Genomic DNA, 26,174 nt, shown 5'->3' with positions numbered 1-26,174 from the left:
GATTTGGGAAAATCTGCAAAACAAGAGAATTCTGCGTGTTTTAAACAAGTAAACAAACAGCAGCTTAAGGATTTTTCTTTTTTTTTTCAAATAGCTCAGTCTGTATTTGATGCAATTTTGTACACTTCACAGCTTGCCTAGAATAAACAATGCAGTAACAAAAGTGTATTGAAAAGCAGAATCTGGTCCAGCAAGTTCTCCTGTAGCGCTGGCAGCTCAATGTTCCTGGCTGGCCAACCCCTGAGCTCTGCTGCTGCACAGAACAACCTGACCGTGCTGGAAGGATGGGTTCAGACCATTTGCTAATTTTGTCATTGGTGTCAAAGCCAGACCAGTCTCTTGAACAAACAGCAAAATGTGGATATTTCCTCATTGTACTGTGGTTGGGGCCACATGTTGAACACTGCTGACACTTTTTCCTCTGAAGAGATAATTATTATATTGCTTCCTCAGCTTTAATACACACTCGAAGCAACATGGGAACAGTTCTAGAGGTACTTGTCTATCTTTACAGCAGCTCTGGGAATTAGAGGATTGAGCCACCTGAATTTTCCACATGGGACCTCTCACCTAGCAAGAGTAAATTAAACATTAATTTCATGAATTTTGAGTGACCAGTTTGAGACAACAGCTTCCAAACTGTTACATTGTGCTATCTAGGTTCAAAGCACAGCTTCTAACTTTAGGCACACACAGCCTGTATGTAAAACATGTGGGTTCAAATTGCAGAGTCAGGAACCCCTAAAATGAAAAATGCATTATTATTGGCTACCAGTGAAAAAGCCAGGTATAAGTCATTTGCTCTTGCATTTCAAAAAACATTCTATGACAAAGACATGAATAAATAATATTGCTTCAGGGAATAATTAAGTGCTTAAAATCTCATTTCTCTTCCTTCAACTCCTACTTTCTAGTTGCTGAAACAAATGAGGGTTCTTGGAAAACAGATCCTTTTTGTAAAAAACTTGAATCATTCCCTGTAGTGCAGGGCCTTAATTCATCCCCAGATGATCTCTTTTTTTTTTTGTTTATTATGAGCACATAGGAGCTCTACTTACAGACAGAACTTTTATTGTGTCAGACACTAAGCAGAGGGAGATGATCCATACAACAGGTAACTTACAGCCTAAGACAAGAAACAACTGGCTACAGTGCCAGGGGAGTTCAAGGAAACTGCACAGGTTAGCGAGATAAGCCCAAATCGTAGCTCACCAGCAGCTCAGCTGTTGTTAAATTTTTGGTGGGCACCTCTGCAAAGAACATTTGAGGAAGGGTTTGAAGACAATGTGATTCCAGTGTTCGCATGTGTGTGTGAATTTCTCCATGTTGTGGAGTCAGTGTGGAGGTAGGCATGGAATAACAAATTAACAACCCAGGCTAGTACTGTGACTAAACAGAAGCTCATCCTCTTAGCAGCATCAAGACCAGCTGACATGAATGTAGTCTACTATTTGGCTATGCCTGCTCATCTACAACCACTTCTTGGAGGTACAGTCTAGAAAGAAAAGAATTAAACATGTTTTTTTATAACTTGATGAAATGTCAGTCACGTTTACCTCAGCACCCTTTAAACAGTAAAGAAAAAAAACACAAACAAGAAACTAATCTCACCTTGGATTCCCACCGTACTGCCACTGCTTAGCCTGGAAGATGAAAACCCTGAATTTACTCACATTTTATTTACATAACATTACATAAGAAAAAGGAGCTGGAGCAAGATCAAGACAGAATGAAAAAAAAAATACAATCTGGGCACTGAGCAGTCAAGTATACATCTCCACCTTGGATGTCCACTCACGGGAGACATGACAGTCCCTAGCTCGGTCAGGCTCAAGACGCCTCTGGCTCCTGGGGTGGGTGATCCCCATCAGCTGCAGGGCTCAGCAGGTCCCTTCCTTGGCTATGGGAAATGTCAGGCAAGCTTAATGATAGGTTTTGCCACCTGCCTTCCCTGTAATTATATTATTAATAGTATAAGCATCATACAGCCGAGGATGAAAGTGTTGACTAGGACTAGCATTTATTTAGAATTCCCATTAATCTGCATGTATGTGAAGTTTTCTTATCTGAAAGACGGCTGCCTTCATTAGGGCTAAAATTGTTAGATATGTTGTTTTCCCCAAAACATATGCCAGTGAAAGGGCTAGATTTTAGCTTTGTGGCAGAGTAATCACAGCAGCAGTTTGTGATGCCAATTTTTCACAAATATATATTAATACAAAGGGCCGGAACATGCCCTCCTATAAAATTCACCTATAGAGACTAAGGAAAATGAAATCAGTGAGGAATTTCTCCCATATTATTTCTCCCACAGAATTTACCCTTACTGTTTCATGAGGGGAATGAGGTTACCCCTCTGCAAAGAAGATTTTGAGGAAACTATCCCAGCCTTAGTCCCCAGGAATGTTTGCTGAGCTCAAGAAACCACCGTGCATTGAGACCAGCCACATGGAGCCCATATGCTCCCGTCAGCTCTGATGCTCGCTCAAGGCAGCTCTATCAGAGCCGTGCAATCAGGAACTCCCTGGGTTTGTGACGATGCCATATCTGATCCCTTCCTTCCTGGATATAAATAGTTTCATTCTGAAGAACAGCCAGTGAGATATTTATCATAATTTCATGTTGCTATTTTTAAAAAATAGATACACAGTTTTATCATGCGCAACTTCCAACAGGAAATATTTTCAGATTGTGGCAACATAACACTTACTGGGCAATAGAGCATTCATACCCGTTTAGCGTGCGTTTTGTGATGGTTATCCAATTTAATGTGGACCATTTAAAAATACAACTTTGACAATTATAAAGTACTAGAAGCATTTTGGGTTTTTTTTGGTCATTATTTCATTGCTTATCAGTCATTTACTAGTGAATTTAAAGAACGCTTCAACTAGTAATGCTACTTTTTACCCTATGAACAGACTTGTTTCTGTTAATATTTAGTATCTTTTATGAAGGAACAATTCTGTCAGAACAACTGAGTTTACTCACCTTTTCGCTTTAGTTATACTGATGGCACATATTAGTTGATTAATATTACGCCTTCAATTATTGACATTTCCTGCACATATAATTACAGAGTTACCTAGTTTGGATTCTGTAAACTTATTTTGTCAAACTTGTTATCTTCTGTGAGTATTTTCAATGTTTTTCATTATAATATATTTTTTCCATCATCAGAAGTGTCGGTAGGTCTCATGAATACACATCAAAATAGACGGAAGGAGATACAACCTCCATCTCCATAGGGTGACAGAACCTATTCACATGTATTAAGAGGGGAAGATCCCGGGTGGCAGCAGAGCTACCTGCAAAGCCCTATATGAGGTTTATTCAAAAAACCCCACAGTATTGTTCAAATACACTAGTGACAGCCCACTCAGCTACAGAAGTGCACTGGCCCTGGTCTCTCCTCCTGTTAAGCAGGAATACTTTTTGCATCCCTTGCCGTTCACTTCCTAACTTTCCAGTCGTATCCTAATATCCCTCTGACAAGTTTAAAAAGCAGTCATTGTTACTGGTGAATGCTGAATGTTTTCAAGTGCGGCCTAGTTGCTTGTCACAAATTTGGGGACAGGCCATCACCTGCTTTGCATTTCCATAAAGTTAGCACTGATGACAAATGGAAGAACCTAATCTAGATCCTCAACCTAGCTCAACAAAATGGTCTAACGAGTAACTAAAAGCTGAAAGTGAGGCAGTGGGAATGCATGCTGTTTTGGAGTCAGATCTAGGGGTTTTTTAAAATTTTAAGCCAGAAGAAACAGCCATGTTTAATTATATTACATTACTTAAGAAATGCATCTTGTACTTCACTAGGAGATAATGTGACATATTATTAAGTGCTTATAATTGGTGTGGTTTTGTTAAAATATACAGTATAAGTCATTATTTTGAGTAAACAATAAGTCCATATTTTACAAAACCACAGCATTCTTCCAGCTTATATATTTCAAAACCAAACATGACTGCTTAACAATAAGTTACAAAGAACAAAATGCACATTCCTGCTCACCCATGCTTTCCTACTGCATGTCAGAGACAAGTTTAAGATGCACAAGAAACATAGCCTAGACTCACTGTGAAGCCTTCAAAGCCATTCTCTGACAAGTTTATGAAAGGAACTTAATGTACATGAAAATTTGGCTTCTCATAGTTAATTTGAAATTTTTTACTGCATGCTCTGCTGATATCAGATACTATGATGTCACAACAGCTGCTGGTGGTAATGATTGATACCACACAGAAAAAGCTGTGTTCTGCAGCAAAGGTTAAGTGGTAGGAAAGAAAAACAATTTTTCTTGTCATGCAAATAATTGCAGTATAGTGTGCTGATATAATTTCTGCCTAGGTCTTGACTCACATGCTTTCATTCTAGAATTACACACATAATAGCAATTGAAACACATTTTTCTACTTTAGTTATAGATTTACTATAGTATCACAGAGCTATTTGTACATAAACACACACAAGACACATGTGGTGTCTGTATTGTGTAACGTCTACATTATTATGGGCTTCCACTATAAAAATTGGTTTTGGTATAAAAAAAATAAGTAAACTACATAAAATGTTCTGCAGAAGCCAAACTGTTTAGAAATACAATCACTCAGGATTTTAAGTAAAGCATAACAGCTCTTTAATAACTAGTCCAGAAGCCATCCCACCCTGTAGTTATATTTACCAAGCTGTCTTCACCAGCCAATTATTTCACTTTGTTTTGGCTATGCAAAGAAAGAAGTGCTTCAAACATATGAAATAGTATTGTTTATGTTTTTTGTATGATGTTTATGGAAATCTTAGTAGTTAATAAAAATACAAAGAATAATAGATTAAATTCATGGGTTTAATACTCAAAGTTTAATTAAGAATTTCAAAACGTTTTGTGAATTACACAGATGAGAGCTATATGTAACAAGTTTTCTAAGCAGCTACATAGTTATATTCGTTGAATATGTCTTTCTGAATAGTTGGCGGTGTCAATTTCTTCTGAGAATTTAGGGGGTGGTTCCTGGAGATGTAGGGATAGAGAAAAAGGAGGAAAGAGGCAATATCTGAAAAACATTCCTTACTCATTTGCAATGTAGATAACTTTGTGCTTCTCAATTACTTCTATGTCATGCTCCAGTTGTTTCATCTGTAATTCCAGCTTTTCCTTATGTAGCTTCTTGGGTGCAGTGTCTATTTGTACTGGAAGACCCTGAAATTCATGATACACTTCCTCCCAGTGCTTTTTCAGTCCCTAGTGCCATTACAAGAAAAGAAAATATATGAGAAAAACTTCACTAAATTTTCATATGCACATAAACTACTTAAGGTTTTTTGTTAATATTACATTTGATAAGTGTCACTTCAATGTTAAAATAATAAATACATGGATAATGTTTAATCATCGTAATTGGACCAAATTAATTAAATTCTTAAAAGTCAAAGTAGATGAAATGGAAATAATTTTTACTCATTCTGATGCAATATAAAAATGGTCTTTAAAAAACTCTGTGCCTTGGAGAGAAAAATTACAGTCTTTAGGAGGCAACAAAACAATAATTAAACTAGTTAATGAAGGATGAGCTACAAAAATGATTAAGTGGAAAAAAGAATGTCAATATGACTAACAATCAACTCCATAGCCTACCAGGAACACAAGGAAGCCTGTATACTTCGTTTCCAGTCCTCACTATCTTCAAGAAAAACTGCTCAAGGTAAATGAAGCGTGACTCTTCCTTATTCCATATAAGGGACTTTCTGTGTTTTCAGTGATCTTCAAGTAGGCAACTTGGACTGCTCCATAGTTTCTAATTCTAGTATGCTCATCGAGGAACTACTAGGATTCATAAAAGCTGCCTCTAAACTTGTATCACTCAAATGCCTCTTCTTCTCCAAAATGCAACAGGAGATATCTTACAAACTGCACTACAGCAACCACTTCCACATAAACAGCAACCTTGCTACCACAGATATCACCATGTCACACAGTGGTGTTACCTACATTAAGTAATCACAAGACTACAAATTCTTGGAACTTCAGTCAAAATTCAATGGCAGTTTCAGTTCATCTCACCACCAGCTTCATTTTCTATAATTGAGACTTTGCTCAGACCATGAACACCAAACTGATCCTAAATATTTTAATTTCTGCAAATTACTTCGAAGAAATTCTAAATGATTGCATTCCCTTCCTAATCTACATTTATGATAACATCTATCTGCAACTTATTTATCATTTGGACAAAACAAGCTAGCTGTCACTGACCCTGTCAACGCTAATTTCAATAGCTGCCACCTCTCTTGAATGCTGCTACGCAAATAATTGCCTTACTAGACAAAGTGAACTGTATCTTCCGTATATGAAAGCCCAAGACTAAAACCCTGCCTCAAAAACCCCACACAATTACCTGAAATGTACTCATAAACCTATTAATTCAATATCATAGACAAACTTTTATCTAACAATACATGCTGAACAGAACTAGACTGTGGTAGAGAAACAAAATTTTTAAATTGTCTTTACATCCTCATAGTTACTGCAACAATTGCTCTTACTTTCCTCAAAAGGATAATACAAATCTACACATCCTATACAAGCATACATGAGGATTTAGTAAAGTTTATTCTTTGTACCAAATTTCCTAATGAAAACTATTTGGGTGAACTTAATAATCACACCTACTAAAAGGAACTCACGCAGCAATCAGTGAGTAATATTAATACAATATGGCTATTAGTGAGAAAACACTTTTCAAAAACATTTTTGGCTCTCAGTTCTGTTTCCTTAGGGGAGATCACAAAGTATCTTCAAAAATGAAGAACTGAAGTTGCAAACTAAAGTTTTCAGTTCTCCTCCATTAATAAAAGCTGATTCAACTGACATGCTGAATTTATGGCACGTTATGATCTCCAACCTGATGTCCTTCTCCTCTATTGTTAAGCACCTTTTCTCCCAGACTGGCTAATTGACTAACATACTGAAGTTAAATTTAGAGGAATTATTCTTAATACAGATTTAGCTTTGAAGATTGCTGCTTCTATTTAAGAACTCAAAGACATCCCTAAGAAGTTATCTGATTTTGTCTACTGTATGAACAGAACACTGTATGTCCACTGTATGTACTCAGTGCTGGTGAGGCCCCATCTTGAATCCTGTCTTTAGTTTGGGCATCTCATCCTAAGAAAGACATTGAGGTGCTGGAGAGAGTTCAGAGGAGGGTGATGAAGCTGGTGAGGGGTCTGGAGCACAAGTCTGATGAGGAGCACCTGAGGGAACTGGGGCTGTTCAGCCTGGAGAAAAGGAGGCTGAGGGGAGACCTTACTGCTGTCTACAACTACCTGAAAGGAGGTTATAGTGTGGAGGGTGTTGGTGTCTTCTTCCAAGTAACAAGTGACAGGCCAGGAGAAAATGGCCTCAAGTTGCACCAGGGGAAGTTTAGATTGAACATTAGGAAAAAGTTCTCCACGGAAAGGGTTGTCAGGCATTGGAACAGTCTGCCCAGGGAAATGGTGGAGTCATCATCCCTGGAGGTGTTTAAAAAGTGCATAGATGAGGTTCTTAGGGACATGGTTTAGTGCCAGAGTTAGGTTAGGTTAGGTTAGGTTATGGTTGGACTCTGTGATCCTGAGGGTCTCTTCCAACCAAGACGATTCTACAATTCTATGAAAAATGAGCTCTCCCCGCCAATACTAAGAAAAACATACTTTTTAACATGAAGTAATATTTTACTGATTCAAAGCAGCGTATTTATTACATAGCTATTTATGCTTTTTGCGTATTTATATTAAGCATATAAGTGTTGTCCATAAAGGTTATTCCAACAAGCTTCATCTACCAATATCTACATAAATTTAAAAACCCTACCTTAACATGTGAAACTAAGAGCAACAAGGCTATTTATTTTCTGTCTTATAATACTACTTGTCTTTGCAATCCAAGCCTGTCAAGTATTTAAATAAAGCTCTTAGTCTACCAGACATCAGGTATAGTTTACAAATATATAGTAATGAAAATCAATACAGCATTTCCAAAACTTTCATAGAAGAGTCATTCATATCTTCTTTCAAATAATACTTCTTTGTGTACATTAGTAAAAACTGGTTTGAAAATCACTGAAAACAGTGAGTTTTAAAACACATCAGAGCATGCACTCATTACAATCTAGTCTATCCCTAGAGAGTGGAGAGATCAAAAGCACGTTATGACTCCCTATGTAAAAATCTCCCTCACAGTTCTTCTGACTACAATGTAATATGCTGAGCACTGTTGCTATGGGCTAGATCACAAACTGAATAACTCTATATAAGAAATTCTAATACATGCTGGATCAGTGAGAAATATGTACTGTATTTATAAACATGCTCTTTCATTCTTATAAAATCCCAACCAAACTGAGCACAATGAAGAAAGAGTTCAAAAAATGTTGGCACAATTTTTTTCCCTTTATTTTCATAAGTTCATGAGGCTTGATTTCGTTTTCAGACATCTATTGCCACGTATTCTTTCAAATCAGATAGGGCACATGTGCTCACTAGCAATGTCGATTATTTTAAAAGACAGGAATTCCCATGTGTCTATAGCTGAGCACTGGATAGAAGCCACATACCCTGAGGACACCAATTCCTCCTGATAATATAACTGTATAAGTAGTGTGGCCCATGAAAGAGCAAACTTTTTTGAAAAATTTAAAAGAAAATACCGATTTAATGAAAACAATCTAAAACCTTTTCAATTAAAAATACTTCAGTGCACTCTCATATTTTAAAAATACACAACATAATTTTAATCAAACTAAGTGCGAAACTCCAAGTAGCTGAACTCACATGTCTTTTGCACATATATATATGCTGCACAGTTAACTTCCTGGACTATTGGCTTGTCCCATGCCTTTCCCCCCATAAAAATACCTTAATCTTCACCCTTGCTGTTATGTTCTTTATATCGCTATCAATGCAATACTCTCACCTCTCTCCCATACTCCTTCCTAGTTTCTACCTCTTGCTGCATATGCAAGAGACACCATTGTGCTTGCTTTTATGGAGTTTGCTGATTAACCAGCTAATCTTTGCAAGTGAGTTAGACACTGTGTTTTCTCTCTAGATTTTCTGCTGGCTTTTTTGGTGGGAATTTAGCATCTTGGAGATGTCCATCCATCTAATTTCTTTCAGGTGGCTGCCAATATCAAGTTATTAAGGGACAGACTGATAAACAGATATCACAAAAAAAATATGCCTAATTTTCATAGGAAATTTGGCTAAAATGTTGTCATGAGAAATTCCAGTTCAAGGACTGGATATACTTTAAAAATGTCTCTTTTCTGCTCTACTTATTTTGTGGTATTATTTATCTTTAGAAAACCTTGTGCAATTAAAACTGTATGAAAGACAGCATCCAAAACAGCTTAACCAAATAGTTTTTTCCAGTCATAGTTCTATGAACGTTTTGCAATTTAATTCTGTTTTCTGGTTTTGCCACATTTTAAAGAATGACCTTATGCTTAGTCAGTGAGGTCACAATGTGAAGACAGAAACTGCCAATAAAAGTGGCAATGTTATGCATCAGGAAATTAAAAAAAAAAAAAAAGGCAATTTGTATTTTTCTGTGATTTGCAAGTAGAGTCAGAACTGTCACTAAATCCATATAGGTGATTTTCCGCATTTGTTTGAGGTTTCACTGAAATTCTAAGTCATCAAGGGGGACAGAAATGTAACAGAATTGAAATACTAGTAAATGTGGACTAAAACTGCAGCTAGTTCAGCTCCCTTCAGTTCAGTTTACAACTGTTCTACAGCTCCATCTAGTGAAAAAGGAGCTGACTCCTTTGCCTCACTGGAAAAATCTAGTATACTTTTATTATTGATGTGGACTTACGTTACCAAATTAATCTTTTGTATATGTTAGCATTTACCCTAAATCAAAATATGCACCTGCAGAAGACTTCTCCTTTCATCATCAGATAGCCGTTTCATGGCTCTTTTCTTGAGATCTTCCAAGATCCTGGCCTCATATTCTTCCTGAGCTCTCTTTGTTTCTTCATTTCTCTGTGTTACATATTTTGGTGTAATACCGTAATCCTATAAGAGTAAGGAAAGAATTTCTTATACGTTCTTTTAAGAAGGAAACAGAGACATACCTGTCTCCCTAATATATTACATTTGCAAAGACAGCTTGAAATGGAATTTTGTGCCACTGAGCAATAAAATCTTAAATCACTGTGTTCTTAGAGTATCAAACATGATTGTCTTTGTAGCCTGAGGAAAAAATATAAACAATTACCCTCACTTTATTTTTGCAACCTTGGAAAACAACAGAATCCAGAAACCAAATCATCTATTTATAAGAATTGATGGTTGAGTGAGGAGTTTGAAACCTGTTAATGACAGCAAACTATTTTACAAATTTACATGGTGTCAGATTCTACATTCTGAAACACATTCTTTAAATACTTTCTTGGAAAGGTCTTTCTGTATCCTGATTTTTGCTGAACATTGCATGCCACAGAAAAGAGTAAATAGTGTTTAACACATACATGAAAATTGGGCTAGTTAAAAATGATAAACTACCCCATATTGGATGTGGCAGAACTGTGTTTCTAGAAGGAAAGATAATTTCTGAATATCCCAGATGTACTTGGGGGAAAACATCTATTTTGCCTTACATCCTTTCTAATATGAAGCCTGTCTAGCTCTGCCAGAAACTATTAGTTATGTCATATGCCATGTCTCTTTTTGCAGAATGGTCTGTCATGAGTTACCTATTTAGATAAGTCAAACTCCTGATAGGTCTTGTTTTCCTGAGTAGTGGAACGGACTGTCCTTATACTTGGAGGAAGCTGTCCTTAAAGGCATGCCAGCTTTCTCAAGCTCCTTTGCTTTTCAGAGCTGTCTCCCACAGGGTCCTACCTTCTTGTTCCCTGAAGAAGCTGATGTTTGGTCTCCTGAAGTACAGGGTCTATACATTACCACCTGCCTCCCCAAGGAGGAGGTGATCTTGAACTACTTCATGGCCCATGCAGCCAAGACTACTATTAACACACCTCCAACCAGTTCTTTCTCATTTCTCAAGTAGCAGAACCAGAAGAGCATGACCACTGGTTGGCTCATCCACCAACCGTGGTAAGAAGCTGTTGCTGACATGCTCCAGGAACCTTTTTGGATTGCCATTATGCCATTATGTCGTCCTTTCAGCAGATATCAAGGAGGGTGAAGTCTTCTGTAAGAAGCTGCACTATAATCTGAAGATTTCCTCAAAGTGCTTAAAGAGATTTCATCCAGTTCCTCACCTGATTAGATAGTCCACAACAAACACGCTTTTGACACTAACTGGCCTTTCCTCTGATCCTGACCCACAAGCTCAACCAGCATGTTGCTGTTGTTCCATAGAAGAGCTCTATATATTTGAACAGCTTCTTCATCCAAAGGGCCACCCCTTCCCTGCCTGTCTCTCCTAAAGAGCCAGCATTCATTCATCATAGAACTCCATTTCCCCCCCCATTAGATACTCCCTGGGTTCCCAGTGAAACACATATGCTATTGCTTTAGTAGCATCATTATCCCAATTTTTGCTGACAGCATAAGCGAGGGAATACAGAGGAAAGGCACGGCACAACTCTAGTGCCAGGGATTTCTTCTTGAATTTCAAAGGTCTACCACAAACAGCAGCAGCATCTAAACATCCCAAAAAGAATCATAAACATTTCATAGGATAATGCAATAGAGAATCTAAAATAGGCATTGCTACTAGTATTTCCACTATAACTTAATAAAACTTACCTTTTTTTTAATATATTTTGGAACAAGTCCTGAAGGTTCAAGTAGATATTTATCTCCCTGTCTTCTATCAACATAAATAGGTTGAGGCTTTTTAGGCAATCCCTTGATAGCAGCAACTGCATTTGTATTTATAAAATTCTTTTTACTCTGAATTCCCATAACTGGGCGATCTGTCCTCCGTGGCACTGATAAGGCAGGCAATTTCTTACTATTCTGTTCTTTTTTTTCTGTGAATTGAGCATGTAAACATTCTCAGCAATAACCATGAAGAGCTTTGCAATTTAATGTTATTACATTTTTCGAAAGGGAAAAATTACATACAAAATTACATAAAAATAGAAACCAACTGTATCTACAATGAAATAATTGACTAGGAATGTACTATGATGAAAATGAGCATGCTTGTTTGGCGTAACAGAGGTTTCATAACCTAGGAAATACTATGTTGTTTTAGATGGGTTTGCCTTATAATATGCCACACATTTTCTCTCAACTGCAGTAGTACAGGACCTTTTTCAAATGTAATTAAAACTACTTTTACTAGGGATGCTTGATGTTAGGGCACTAATGGCCCTGCACCCCACACCCTTGGGCTCAGGAACCCCATTTCAGCTCAGCCCTGGGCTGTCAGTGCCTGGCTGAGCTGTCTCAGCTGTGCCAGCCCCCAGTGCTGCTCCTGAAGAGCTGTGTGGAATCAGTGGATGGACTCAGCCCCTTACCCCAATTTCTCTGATGGTCACTAGGCCATTGATAGTACATATTTTTGTCTCCACCCTGCTCTGCTTGCCTGCCTCTGCTGTGGTGGGACTGGCCCTTCTCCTGGTGAGGTTATTGCCCAGCCTGCATTATGGTTGCCCTCAGTTTCTGCCTCACCTCCTCTTAGGGAAAAGCCCTGCTCTTGCTCCTCCCTAACACTCATCAACAACTACTCACAGTCCTTTCTCCAGAGAATATCAAAACTCTTCCTTTTTCAGGCTGTCTTTTCTCCAAGGCACCAACAGAAATTCAGTAGTCTCCCAAGTAGTCTGACTTCAGGTGAGTGATGAAAGACAATTCATTTCCCACCATATTTCCCACTAGATATAACTGTGACTCACAGTCATTATCAGAGATAATGATTTGATTCAGGTTGTCCGAGTTCATGTTCTTCTTTGGTAGAAAATAAATGTAACATCACATGTGACAGAGCTCTTTCCTACAACAGCTGGTTTCCTGATACTGACTCCATGAACCAGAGCTTTCCTGGATTTTGTTTTTACAACCTGATAGCTTGTCATAACGTGGTACTGTAGGACACACAGACTTAACTATTTCTCTTAGGATATCCTTTTGGAAACAAGATCTCTGAAGCTTCTCAATGAGCACTGGTTCACCCTTATCTGCAGTACACTGGTGCACACTTGCTGTTTTGGGAGCCCCCACTTCTGGAGCCAGCAACCAAGCTTAGTTAAAATGAATACTAGAGTCCAGTAATAGAAAAAGATACAGCTGAAGGTTAAGAAACACACCTTTTCTAAGCAAGTGATGAGTAATCAGACTCTTAAAAGAATTACATTATCCCAGACTTTAGGGGAAAAAAAAGATCTTTCTGTTATGTCCTTGCAATCTATTTTTTAACTAGTTGTATCAAAGCCAGTTTTGAAGGTGGCACAGATACCATAAAGACAATGACATAATCCCATTCAGACAACCAACAACTGGTCAAATTCCAAGTGATGAAAGAACTATGCTTTAAAAGAGGTGATTAAGCTGTGTAACTTCTCTGCGGTAGGTATGAAATTCCATCCAACAAAGGTACAAGAACTTCCTGAGTTAATGATGCAGTTCTCTGTGAAGACCTGTTAGGGTCTAATCATGGCAATGAAATTACTAGTCTGGATCAAAGTTATGATGTGGCATAGTCATTTTAAGGCTCTGATACATTGACTCCAAATACAAACACCCAAGCACATATTGCTGTTATGAAGCCCTGAATCAACAAGTTGAAATATTGTGAACTGCTTGTCTGAGAAAAATGGGTCAGAGTGCTGTATCTCAATATATAGCAAATATGAAATAGATAATTTTATAACACAGGTACTTAAAAGGGATCTCATAGACTGTTCCACGTTTTTGGTGAATCAATCTTCTTTCCTACACACATCTAAAACACTATTATAGCAATGCTCAGGTGTCATTAAGTATTACACTTGCTGTTCAGGTTTCCTGAAAAAGTGAAGACTTTATTCAAAAATGACCAAGGATGTCCACAGGACCTCTGGGACCAAAGCTAATCTTAAGGTTCTAATAGGCCATATTGCCTGAAGCATTAAAGCCTCCAAAGCCTCCTGGGACAGCCTGTATTTTCAGTGCTAAAGCCACTTGCATGTGACGTGCAAATTTGGGTGCTGGGCTCCTACGTTCTCTTAGACAGTGCTTTTCTATTTTTCCAGGCTAAAAACAATTTCAAGCTGAAACTTTAGAACTCAATTACAAATTCTGACAGGAATGCACTTAGAACTCCAACAGCACTAGGAAAGTAATTCCACCCTTGCACAACAAGCCATGAGGCTGAGCATTAGAACTGTCAGCTCCTTTTACCTAGACTTATGGTTTCTGCCCAAAGATAGGATGCATTTTGCAACAAAATATTCCAATTTTCTTATTTCCATGACATGTAGCTCTCAAAAAAATTCTATGCTTTGAAAACTGCCAGCCAATTTAATGCTATGGGATTAAGAACTCACGATGAATGCTGAAAAGTTCTATGTTAGTTATAGCGTCAAGAAAGGCACACATACTTTTCCCATATCTCTTAAAGCATTAAAAAAATTCACTTTTAATACCCCCATTCATATTATTTACTTTGATATTAATAATCAGTTGCAGAAAAGAATGGTGTACAAATCTAAACTACATAATTAGTAATTGAAATGTCAGCAGGATAGCACGTATCATCAACACATCTTCGACATCTGAATAGCTGCAGCCCAAAGAGATAATATTTCTTTGTGTTTCAGCTGGGTTTGTATCACATGACAGTAAATGCTTACTGTGTTTGCTCATCACATACATCATTTCCCTGTTGCTTTTTTCAGCATTTTATACAATAAATAAGAAATCTTTTTATAAAATGGAGAAATAACTTTGGTATCATAGATACTCTAAAAGGAAAAGTGGAAACTGCCCCAGCATACAAAAAAAAATATATATTTTTTTAGTTATTCTCCACAACTGTTACTTTCAATATTAATATTATCAATTTTGAAATTTAAAAAAATATCATTACATTTCATATATTGCATGTGTACACTTACTTGCTGGTAGCTTGGGTTCCTTTGAATGTTTCTGCAGAAAGTTGTTTGGAGTTGGCACTGCAACTTTTGCTGGTCCCATAGTTTTGCACTGAGCCTTATTTTTTGCTGCTTCACATTTCACGGATGGTCGAAAAGTGGATATATACCTTAGACATTAAAAAATAGCCATAAAGAAGTTAAAGGTCAGAAAAATATTAAAAATACTTCTTCAAATAATATAGATTTTTGCAGTAGTTCATGCCAAAAGCCTATTTTGTTTTGTACTCTCTGCCAAATAAAGGCCATCATTCACACAACCTCCACACTAACACTAAGCCCAGCACTTCACTGACAACTTGTACTTCTGATTCTGAAGTTAGCTTGATTCTTCCTTCCTCTCTGGTGCTCCAAGGTCAGTATTGTCACATATTGGAAAATGGTTCCTGTGTGCACTGTTCATAGAAATACTGAACACAGACATTTTGAAACTCAACAAATCCTAAATTTTGGAAATAAACTGCTTTGCGTTTTACTTGCATTAATTAATTATTTTTATGAGGTTATGTATTATACACTTTAGTCTTTATTTTTTAATTAACTTAATTTTTACAAGTCTTTTTTTTTTTTTTTTTAAGGTGGCTATTTGTTTTGTTCAAAAATGCACCAAAAAATGCAGCTGTTGTGCATCTATAGAAAAACAGTAATAATGAACCTACTTTTCCAGATTTTCTGTATTTGAAAGTTTGTAGTATAGGAAAGATGCAAATGCCAACGTACCTATCTCGGCTGTTCCAGAAGCTGCAGTTGCAGTACACTGTAGGGCCTTACACGGCAATCAAACACATGTAAGGAAAAGCTCAGTTGGCTTCAAAATAGATGTATTGATAATGAGAACATTCACTGCTTCACTCTATGGGATGAAACGTATTTTAGAGGTATGCAAAACCTCGTGTTTTAGAAAATACGTCAAACGTAGTTGAGAGTTGGACAGAATGTCCTTGATCATCAGTTTATCTCGATACAGTCCACTGTGCCATTGTCTCAATGTTCCCGTTGAACCATCTGTTACAGACTATTATAAGAGATTAGATGAGATTGATGACTGCTCCGGAACAGCAGAGCAAACTGTGTATTTCTTATATTACACAGATCCAAACTACGATCCTGTGTAATCAGTGGTGGTTTTGGCACTAACTGAAATGGCTAATGTGAAAATCAGTAGGAGCTCAGACATGAAAAGCTGTATGTACAGGGTATGTACACACTGCTGTTCTGGTGTAATGTTGCATATGGCACTGTAACTTCTGCTTTAATCCAAGTATGCAAACATGTTCCCCAAAAGAAGCCAACTGCTGATTGTTAGCTGATTAGCAGCAACTTGCCTCTCTCTGAAGGACTGAGCTGTCACAGATGTTTTCCTGAAGGAGCAGAACTCCCTGTTCCTGAAGCTAAGGCTACCGTGTTGTACCTTTTAAAATCTGCCTATATTTAGAAAACATGGCATATTCATTTACGGTAGACAAAAGCTGATGAACAGTTGTTCTCTTCTTTCACAAAAAAAAAAAAAGCCATAAGTGTGTATGAAAAAACTATACCATGTTTCCAGGTAAGGAAAAAAATAACAAAAAGACTACACATAATGCAACCTGTTTTACAGAAATACTGTAATAGGATGAAAGGAATGATGTAATGCTGGGTCAGGGAAAGACAGTCATGGTAATAACACTGAAAAAAGCTTTTATATATGAGCTGCAAATGTCCAAGACATGTATTTGTATTTGATCACAACATCAGAAAATGTAAGAAGATTTCATTAAAAATGTGGAGATATTTTGTCTTCTGGAGATTTGATCTCCAAAATCAATAAGAGGATTATGTACATGAGATTACATACAATTCCAGAAATACCTCTAATTATAAGGAATGAGGTTTTCCTTATTTTTTTCTGTTAAATTCATGGCCAACAGCCAAGAGATAGGCACAAACCCACCACAATCATAAATTATTGCATTACTCACCATTTACTAGGAGTGGCATTATAGCCACACAGTAGAGAAAGTTGGACCTAGTAGGGTTCACACAGCCTTGGAATGAGAAAGTTAAGGAGAAGGTATTGAGTTTATTACATATTGGCATATGGTTTAAAGTTGTCTTTTAAAGATGCCTTTTGTAGACAGCCATAGGCATTCTTTTGGACAAAGAGATGTGGCAGTTGTATTTTTTCAGTTACTTTTCAGGCCAAGAAAGTGGCTAAATACTGTCACACACCAATAACAAATAGGGCTGCAAGGAAGAAAACATGGTTATGGGTGACTTGAGAGTATAGTCCATTCATTATTTCGCAAGGGGAGAAAAGACAATGTATTTTTAAGAAGACAGTTACTATTCCTTAGGGACCTTGGTACATCAAAGTTGGGGAAAATCAGGATGCTTGCCTTGGTTTCCTGAGTACTACCTGGTCAGTTGAGAGTGAAATACATATGATTTCATTTGGAAACAAACAAATAAACAACTAGTTTTTGTATGCATTAGTTACAACTGGTCAGATCATGCTATTAACCAGGTTCATCACTGTTGTTACCAGCTGGATAAGTGGGGTGAGAAGTCAATGAGATCAAAAGGGGATTTAGTCAGATTGTATCCAACCTAGAGAATCTCTTGCCTAAACTGAACCTGATGGCCACGCAATATTCAAATCCCTGAATGGTATTAAGACAGGAATGGATTCAGTGTGCTGTGCGCCTTGCCACACTATCATTTCACTTCCGTCTGTCTGCCAAAATCATTTTTCATTCACATTGGAAACAAAAGAAGATGTATTATCTATTTTTACATGGAAAAGGTTCAGAACTGGAAATCTCATAGGTCTGAACCCTTTTACCTGAAAAGGGGTAACTATCTTTGTTCTGCTGAGGAGTGTCACCGATATTTTTACTCACTTTAAAGCTATTGAGTTACGACCTACAGTTAGCATTTTCAGTAAAACAGTAATGTAACAACTGCCTTTCATATAAAGAAATAGAGACTTGAAGAAAATACCATAGGTTTGCATAATTATCAAATAAGAACTTTACAAAAACTCTTAGAGGAATTAATACTAGGGGGTCAAAGGCATTTTTAATGTTTTTAAGGTAGGGAAATAGAAAGAGAAGCAAAAGAAATAATGTCAGAAGGTGTACCTGACACATGAAAAGAATGGAAGTGTGGCACTGAGAAAAAAACAAAAAACCCCACAGCTGCTCACTGAAAAATTGTTGTGTGAACAGCAAAGATGTCATGTAATTTCCTCTGCTTGCAACGAGTGCTTTGTAGGTTCTTTTTCTATGGTATTGAAGATACCAAACTGAATCACCAGCTCATGGAGCCGGCTGTGAACCCTGAGGTGTGAGGTGACTCATTAGGAGGAGCAATAACTAAGCAAGAAACTAGATTTTTTTTTTTAAAATACCTGTTATTTGCCAGAACCAGTCACCATGTGTTGCAAGTGGTGCTGTCACACCCACGTACCTGGGAGGTTTGACAGACTTCTCCTCCAGGCGGGGCAGAAGGTTATCGATACTGTTCTGGACACACTGCGCCGCCATCCTCCGGCCTGGGGTCCCTGCACGCGGGGCAGCGCCCACCTCGCGTTTCCTCGCGTTTCGTCGCTCCTCGGCCCGCTCCAGCGCCCGGCTCCCTCCCGCCCGACCCCGCACAGTGTTGTCTCCGCAGTTACCAGGGGAAACCTGTTGCTAGGTAACAGCGCCGGGAGGGGGCGGGACCTACGCCGTCCCGCTTCCGCCAGGGCGGGACCGGCCGTGGAGGCACCCTCGCTATTAGGGCCGCGCGGCACCCGCGCAGGCGCACTTCGCGCAGGTGAAGCCCACAGGGCGCAGTCGGGGCGCGCCAGACGGCTGGGCTGCGCGTGCGTCGCGGCCGAGGACGGAGTGGTGAGGGGGTGGGGCGCGCAGGCGGGTGCGCATGCGCGGTGGGAAGCGGGTGGTGGGGCTGGGGCTGGTGGCCGCGTGAGGCGCGCGCGGTGCCCGTGGCAGCTGTCGCGCTCGCGCCGGTACGTCTGAGGGCGCGTGGAGCCGGGCCGGGCCCAACCGAGCCGGACCTAACGGAACTGGGCCCAGCCGGGCCTCGGGAACGGGGTAGGGCGAGGGCGTCCGCCTCTCCCCCGGGGAGGTGGGAGCCCAGGTTGGGGGAAACGCGACTGCCCCGGCCCTGTGATGTCGCGTTTCTCCGCGCTGTTGCCCCTCGTCCTACCCGGGCTTTGACACCTTTGGGGCGTCGAAGGGGTTAGGGGGAGCGCGGGGCTGAGGCGGGAACCTCCACTGGATCCTCCGCAGGATCTTGGTCTGTGGGGTGATCGTGAGAAGGTTAGAGTCGAGTGGGTTACTTGGGATTATTTATTTTTTCTCTGCTTAAAAGCTCTGAGGAAAGTCAAATGGAAGTTGTCATGTGCTAACAGTTTTGAAATATGATAATTATCAGTCTTGACCTACTGCGAGGTCTTTGACAGCTGCAAACTGCCACTGATGCCTTACTGATTTTTAACCATGTGTTACGTTGTTGCAAACGTTGTGTTTATACCAGTAGCAAAGTTCAGTTTTCACTGTAACTCTTGTCTGTTAAAATTGTGGATATTTGCTGCTGAAGGGTCAAGGTGTATTGTCAAAACTTAAAATTTAATTGGAGGTACAGATGCAAGCTCTGCTACAAAAAAACCCACAGCACTCTTTTAGGAGAATTAGCTATATCTAGAGTTGGATGGCTTGGTGTTCTAACTAGACTGGTAAACTCTACAAGATATAAAGTCTAGTTTGAGCTGTTTTTACAGTAAGGTTTTTCAAATGAATAAAAAATGGTTTCAAAGAAACAGTTTAATTCAATGTTTGCAAGCTTCTGTGTAAATATACTTTATATGGTGCAAAAACCAATTACACTGGAATGGGTAAAACTGATTGAGCAGCAGAAGAAATAAATTCCCTGCAAATTTTTGCACCAGATTAACCAAGCTGATTTCAAACATTACCATAGACTGCTCATAGCTTCATGTAAACATTATAAACTTACAACTGCGGAAATCTGGGTCTAGTTCCTTTCTTGTCTACACCTATAATGTGGGGGGATGCAAGTCCCTATGGCCTAGACTCATAAAGCAATCCAGATGTTATGGTCAGCAGCTGTGCAGCATGTGCTGAGTGCCTGCACCTCAAAGTGAGTCTGTAGTGTAACTAGCCATGGTAGGAGGCTGCTATGCTTGGCATGGTTTGTACTCCCTTAGCTCATACATAATGCTTGAAGTGATTCTTCCATTCAAGAGATAAAATCACTAAAACATTGTCTCTAAATTTTAAAAAATGCTGATAAAAGTTATTTACATCTAGATGTTTAATACAGGTATCACTTTCTGGTCCTGTTCCTCTGGATGTTTGTATTCACTAGATCGCATTGCTAGTACAATATAGCTTTATAATGATACTGGGTATTACAACTGCTCTTCACAGATTGTTTTCTCTTTGACTATTACAAAAACCTTACATTTTATCTACACATGACCATTCCCATCTACTTCACGGGGGTTGGGAAAGTGTACAGTATGATATGGACATCTTTATCATTTTACTCTGATCTATGCTGTGTAATTACAGCATGTTCGTCATATCACAGCACTGGGTGCCAACACAGGGACTTATTGATTGCAAGCTCATCTTTCCATACAGAAGTGAGCAAATGCAAAGATTTACATTTTTAGAAGTACATTGACTTTGTGACATATGCTAATAGCTTGGTAAAGAGGGCAGAGTGTAGAAGACAGACTGTGGGAAGCAGAGCAGAATCTAGAGCAAGAAGCATCTGGAAGTGAAGAGTCTTGTGGTTTACCCTTACAAAACTTGAGATTCTGTTTCATTTTTGACATTTGTGACCTGTGACTCTGGAGTAATTTGATCTCATGCATACTGATGAGGAACAGTGGAGTCTTAGAGAACTTGTGATAACTCTAAACATGGGTTAATCATTAGTAGGACTTTGGAAGATGGTGCAGTTCCCATTTGGTGCTCATTTGCCTTTACTGCAATTCCAGGCCTCCTCCTGCTCTCCACAGTGACAAAAGGCTGTTTGACTGGAGAGCGTCCAGAGAAATGGCACTGAACAATTGAAGGATTTGGAAACTTAGACTTTAGTGAATTCCTTTAATTGTTTTATTTAGTCTGGCTTGATTAACATGGGGAAACACATTCTCATTAATTTTTTTTTTTTTTTCACTAATAGAAGTAGCTCGTATATAAACTAAAAACCAACCAACCAACCAAACCAGCAACAACAACCAAACAAAACCACCAAAAAACCCCACCAAAAACAAATTACAAAAATCACACACACACAAAAAGAACCAAACCAAACAAAAAAACAAACACCACTTAAAAGTAAATGCTGGGGTACGAGCAGCTAGATTGAATCTTTAAAATGTAATTATTAGAAGTTGCTGATTGTCATTTTGGTGACATGTTACAGTGCCATGAGAAAAAAAAAAGTACAACTTGTAACTTAGTCAACAGTCTCTTTGTACTGTGTACTATAGCAACTAAAAGTAATAATGTCTTTAAAAAATGTTGATTTATATATATATTGCAAATTACAGATAAATATTTATATTTACAATTGATGAGTAAGTTGAATTTTTACATTAAAATTTCATTAATTTCCTAAAAGGAAGTTAATTGTTGCTTTTCTTTAAGCGTTTTTTTGTCATGAACAATGAATAAATAACAATAACAAATTGATACTTGTTTGCCTACCTAAAATGAAAAATTACTCTGTAGGGATTTCCTGTGCAAATTTGAGCTGATTTCTGCCTCCCCCCCGCCTTATGGAGATTTTGAACCCTTTCCCCTTTGCCCTAAACATCATGCGTGAATCATGTGCTGCATTTCATGGTAACACTGGTGTTGATTTATCTAAGCAAACAAAATACCACGTTCTTGTGCTTAGTCTTTGTTTGAGATCCAACTTTCCTTGTGCCTTTTTTTTTTTCCCCAGACTAAGTGTCTTCATGACATTGTCTTTCTTTCTCTCGTGCTATACACAAACTGCACTCACTACAACTCTGGTATAGGAGTTCTTCACAAATCACTTGCTTGGTTTGCCATCCCTTCAGAAGAGAATTGGATGCAACTATTCCAGCCTTGCTGTTGCACAAGTCTGTGAGTTTTCCATGTATTTAAGTCGGTCCTGCATGTTGTTGTTGTTGGGTTTTTTTAGAAAGAAAATATAAGAAATCAAAGGCATCTTGGGAGGTGGGACAAATGCATATTTTCTTAACATTTTGATTACCAAAAGGTAATTTAGTTAATCTTCTTTATTGGTAAATGCATACTTAAAAGTAATTCTGATAGAGGAAAAAATAATTGGTTTTGAATTCCTATAAACAATATGATTTGCAAATAGTGTTGTAGTGCGTATCTCTGTTTACCCTGAGGACATGAAGTGTTTGAAGCTGGATTTGTCAGTGGAAGCCAGCTGGACCTATTCAAGAGAGGGGAATGAGTCTTGTTCTGAAAAACACTTCCCTGACACTGATGAAGTCGTAACTGAATTTATGTTTGAATTCTAATTGTTCTAAATTTCATATCCTTTAGCTTTTTTCCCTAGATGTTTGCTGAAGGACTAATTATTGTTCTCTTTTTGAGGCAGGTAAGTGGATTATCAAGTTGGCTTGAAAAAAAGAAAATAAAGACAAAACAACCCAGCAGAAGATGTTTCATGTTTGTCAGTATTGGCCTTTAAGACTAATCACCCAAAACAGTGTTTCAAGCATGTATTTAAAACTCATGCTTTCAAGACCTGTTGCATTTGCACAGATACGGAAGTCATGGTTCTCAAGCCATCCTCTTGTTGGAAACAAAAATATTATCCTGATGGGACCTCCAGGTGCTGGGAAAACAACGGTTGGGAGAATAGTAGGTCAGAAACTAGATTGCCCTGTCATAGACATAGATGATGATGTCCTTGAAACAACCTGGAATATGAGCGTGTCAGAAAAACTGCAGGATGTTGGTAATGAGCAATTTTTAGAGGAGGAAGGAAAAGCCCTGTTGAAGTTTTCAGCATCTGGAAGTGTCATTTCCCTTACTGGGTCCAATCCAATGCATTCTGCTGGCATGCAGCATATGAAGAAAAACGGAATAGTTGTATATCTGGATGTGCCCACAACAGTCATTATGAGCAGGCTGAAATCAGTGGCAGTGGATCGCATTGTGGGCCAGTCTGCTGGTGTTTCTCTCAAGGACATACTTCAGTTCAGGAAGCAGTTCTACAAAAGGTGGTACGACATCCGTGTTCTTTGTGGAGGGGATAATGCAGCAGAGGTTGTAGCAGAAAAGGTGCTTGATGCTGTGAAGAGATACCAAAACTCAGAACTGGAAACTTTCATTTCGACTAGGTCTAGTAGGTCTGAAAGGAGTATGGAGAAAAACTCTCGTAAATACTTCAGTGACGTTGTTACTGAGGGCTTAGCCCCTGATGGAGGACTCTTTGTTCCTGAGAGAGGACTTCCAAAATTCACTGCTGGAGAATGGCAAAGCCTAATAGAAGCAACTTACATTGAAAGAGCCCAGGTGATATTAGAAGGATGCGTACATCCTGCTGATATTCCTGCTTCTAAGCTGGCAGAAATTATTGAAACTGCTTATGGAGAAAACTTTACTTGTTCTAAAATTGCCCCAGTTAGGCATCTGGCAGGGAATCAGTTTCTCCTTGAATTATTTCATGGACCAACAGCATCGTTTAAAGATTTTGCATTGCAGATGGTGCCACATATATTTGCATACTGCATTCCCAGAAGCTGCAATTACTTGATTCTGGTAGCTACTTCTGGTGATACAGGGAGTGCTGTCCTAGATGGCTTTAGTCGTCTCCATGACACTGACAAACAGAGAATTGCTGTGATGAATTTTTTTCCTGAGGATGGAGTAAGCCCAATTCAAAAATCACAGATGATTGGCTGTCAGAAAGAAAATGCCTGGTCAGTAGGCGTCAAATCTGATTTTGATTTTTGCCAGGCAGCTATAAAGCAAATCTTTACTAATTCTGATTATACTGGCTTTCTTACAGTAGAATATGGAACGGCTTTAGCTGCAGCAAACTCCATAAACTGGGCACGACTGCTTCCTCAGATAATTTATCATGCCTCTGCATACCTAGACCTTGTTCATCAAGATATTATTCCTTTTGGAAGCCCTGTAGATGTTTGCGTTCCTACAGGAAACTTTGGCAACATACTGGCTGCTTTGTATGCTAAAATGATGGGAATTCCTATTAGAAAATGTATTTGTGCTTCCAATGAAAATAATGTTTTGACTGACTTCATAAGAACAGGTGTTTATGATTTGAGGGGAAGAAAATTAATTCCCACTCTTTCACCAGCAGTAGATATTTTGAAGTCCTCCAATCTTGAGCGCTACTTGCACCTGATTGCAAATGAGGATGGACAATTGGTGACACAGTTATATAAGCAGCTGGAAAAACAGGGCCACTTCCAGCTACGGAAAGATCTACTTGAAAAGCTTCAGCAGGACGTGGTGGCTGGGTGGTGCTCTGAGGAGGAGTGTCTAGCTGCCATTCACTCTGTATACAGTACTACAGGATATATTTTGGATACACACACAGCTGTTGCTAAAGTAGTCGCAGATCGATTACAAGACAGAACTTGCCCAAATATTATTTCATCTACGGCTCATTATTCTAAGTTTGCACCTGCTATCTTGAGGGCCTTGAAGATTGCAGAAATAAAACAGAATCCATTAAGTCAGCTTCACTTGCTGAGTTCTTACAGCCCTCTGCCTCCGGTCCACCGGGGCCTATTAGAGACCCTGAAAAAAAAGGGGAATGAGGATCACCGAGTCTGTGCTGCTGATATGAGTATGCTGATGTCCTGTATAGAAACCTTAATTCAAAATCATTTTATGAAAGTTTTGAGTAATTGATCAGATGTCCACTGTGTCAATTGTGACACCTTCTTAACAATCTGCATGTTTTAATAAGGTCATGATTCATTTGGCTTGTGTCCAGGCCACAGCGTAACAGCCACAGTTTTACACTCAGTTATCAAGTTTTGAATGGTATTTGTAAGTAACACTTGAGAGTTTTTGTAGATGTCATGTAGGGTTGTGAATTGAGAGTGTAAAAGATTGGAATACTTTTTTGCAGGTCATGCATAGTAGAGACAGCAGTAATGCTGGCTTTCCATGGTAGTGCTGTCTTCTTCACAAGCCTGAAGCATTCTCTGTGGAAGGAGGAAGATAATGAAGTCTGACTTTTCCGAAACTAATAGCTCTTGTTTTGTTGCGAGAATAATATGATCATTTGGTTAATAGGTGATTAGTTCAACTTTAACTAACCTCACTTAGAGCACTGAAATATGGTAATGTATTATAATGACGTTTGTGTGTTACTAATGAGGGTTGATTTCACTACAAAGTCTGAAGTATACTTGTATTGTTAATCCTTGAACTAGTCAGTCTGGTGGTATGTTAGATTCTTGTATAATGTTTTTTATGTATTGTGAAGCTAGCATTTATATAAATCTGGTTATTTTTCAGATTTTTTTTTTTCTCCCAGATATTTTCCTGTGTAAAATAAAATCCTTAATTTGATATTTTTAATAATTTTTGAGATGTGACTCTTCCTCCAGTGTATTGTAGTCTCTTTCCTAGATCTTTTCTATTTGAATTTACAGCTTTAGAAACCTTTTTAATGCTATAGAAGAATTTGCTAGTAGTAGCAGCAGTCTCCTTATATAAGAACCACATTTCACTATTTATGTACATTTATTTCTTGTCTCCTGAGCTTTGAGAATGTAAGTTTTATCTTAGAGGTGTCGCAGTTGAGATGGACAAACGACATGGACCAAGTTCTTTCAAGATTAAAGTAATAGATGCCATTTATTGCTACAAGTGCATTTTTATACAATTCTACCAGTTCATGTGTCTTTTCACTATTGGTTACAAGTTACAGCACTAACATCTCATTGGTTAATTTTTCTATCATCCATGTTATTCTTCTATCCCCTTCTCTCTCACGGGTACATCTCTCCTCTCTCCGGATACTCCTTTACTCCCATCCTTCTCAAGGGTAAATCTTAATATCTCAAG

The 26,174-nt window shown here is 38.5% G+C and overlaps 2 protein-coding genes across 11 annotated transcripts; one reads left to right on the top strand and one right to left on the bottom strand.

Annotated features, from left to right (window-relative positions):
* Positions 1–4,838: 4,838 nt before the first annotated feature.
* ENKUR (enkurin, TRPC channel interacting protein) lies at positions 4,839–18,836 on the bottom strand. 3 transcript variants are annotated; one of them, XM_065050771.1, is made up of 6 exons: positions 18,544–18,836; positions 17,055–17,120; positions 15,058–15,203; positions 11,762–11,988; positions 9,917–10,063; positions 4,839–5,243 (listed from the first exon to the last, which is right to left on the bottom strand). In XM_065050771.1, exons 3-6 carry the CDS (start codon positions 15,134–15,136, stop codon positions 5,070–5,072), a joined length of 627 nt encoding a protein of 208 aa, XP_064906843.1. In that variant the 5' UTR covers positions 15,137–15,203; positions 17,055–17,120; positions 18,544–18,836; the 3' UTR covers positions 4,839–5,069. The 3 variants fall into 3 exon arrangements, with proteins under 3 accessions (XP_064906843.1, XP_005500857.1, XP_021141011.1); XM_005500800.3 differs by lacking the exon at positions 17,055–17,120 and having other exon boundaries at positions 18,544–18,834; XM_021285336.2 differs by lacking the exons at positions 17,055–17,120; positions 18,544–18,836 and adding an exon at positions 15,814–16,992.
* Positions 18,818–25,688, top strand: THNSL1 (threonine synthase like 1). Of its 8 annotated transcripts, none has more exons than XM_065050769.1 (3): positions 18,818–18,891; positions 22,063–22,226; positions 22,717–25,688. In XM_065050769.1, the coding sequence occupies exon 3, from the start codon at positions 22,779–22,781 to the stop codon at positions 25,005–25,007; it is 2,229 nt and encodes a 742-aa protein (XP_064906841.1). In that variant the 5' UTR covers positions 18,818–18,891; positions 22,063–22,226; positions 22,717–22,778; the 3' UTR covers positions 25,008–25,688. The 8 variants fall into 8 exon arrangements, with proteins under 8 accessions (XP_064906841.1, XP_064906842.1, XP_064906838.1 ...); XM_065050770.1 differs by having other exon boundaries at positions 18,824–18,891; positions 22,713–25,688; XM_065050766.1 differs by having other exon boundaries at positions 18,832–18,965.
* The last annotated feature ends 486 nt before the right edge of the window (positions 25,689–26,174 follow it).

This window comes from Columba livia, chromosome 2 (assembly GCF_036013475.1).
Source record: "Columba livia isolate bColLiv1 breed racing homer chromosome 2, bColLiv1.pat.W.v2, whole genome shotgun sequence".
Classification (NCBI taxonomy): Eukaryota; Metazoa; Chordata; class Aves; order Columbiformes; family Columbidae; genus Columba; species Columba livia.
This window is presented reverse-complemented; position numbering and strand designations above follow the sequence as displayed.

What these genes read in the sequence shown, in the direction of transcription:
- THNSL1 (XM_065050769.1), top strand. Translation starts at nt 22,779, where the DNA reads ATGTTTCATGTTTGTCAGTATTGGCCTTTAAGACTAATCACCCAAAAC.
- ENKUR (XM_005500800.3), bottom strand. Translation starts at nt 18,620, where the DNA reads ATGGCGGCGCAGTGTGTCCAGAACAGTATCGATAACCTTCTGCCCCGC. An exon ending in GGAACCCAAGCTACCAGCAA is followed by an intron (nt 11,989 to 15,057) that starts GTAAGTGTACAC and finishes CTCAATTCACAG; the next exon opens with AAAAAAAAGAACAGAATAGT. An exon ending in CAAAATATATTAAAAAAAAG is followed by an intron (nt 10,064 to 11,761) that starts GTAAGTTTTATT and finishes TTACTCTTATAG; the next exon opens with GATTACGGTATTACACCAAA.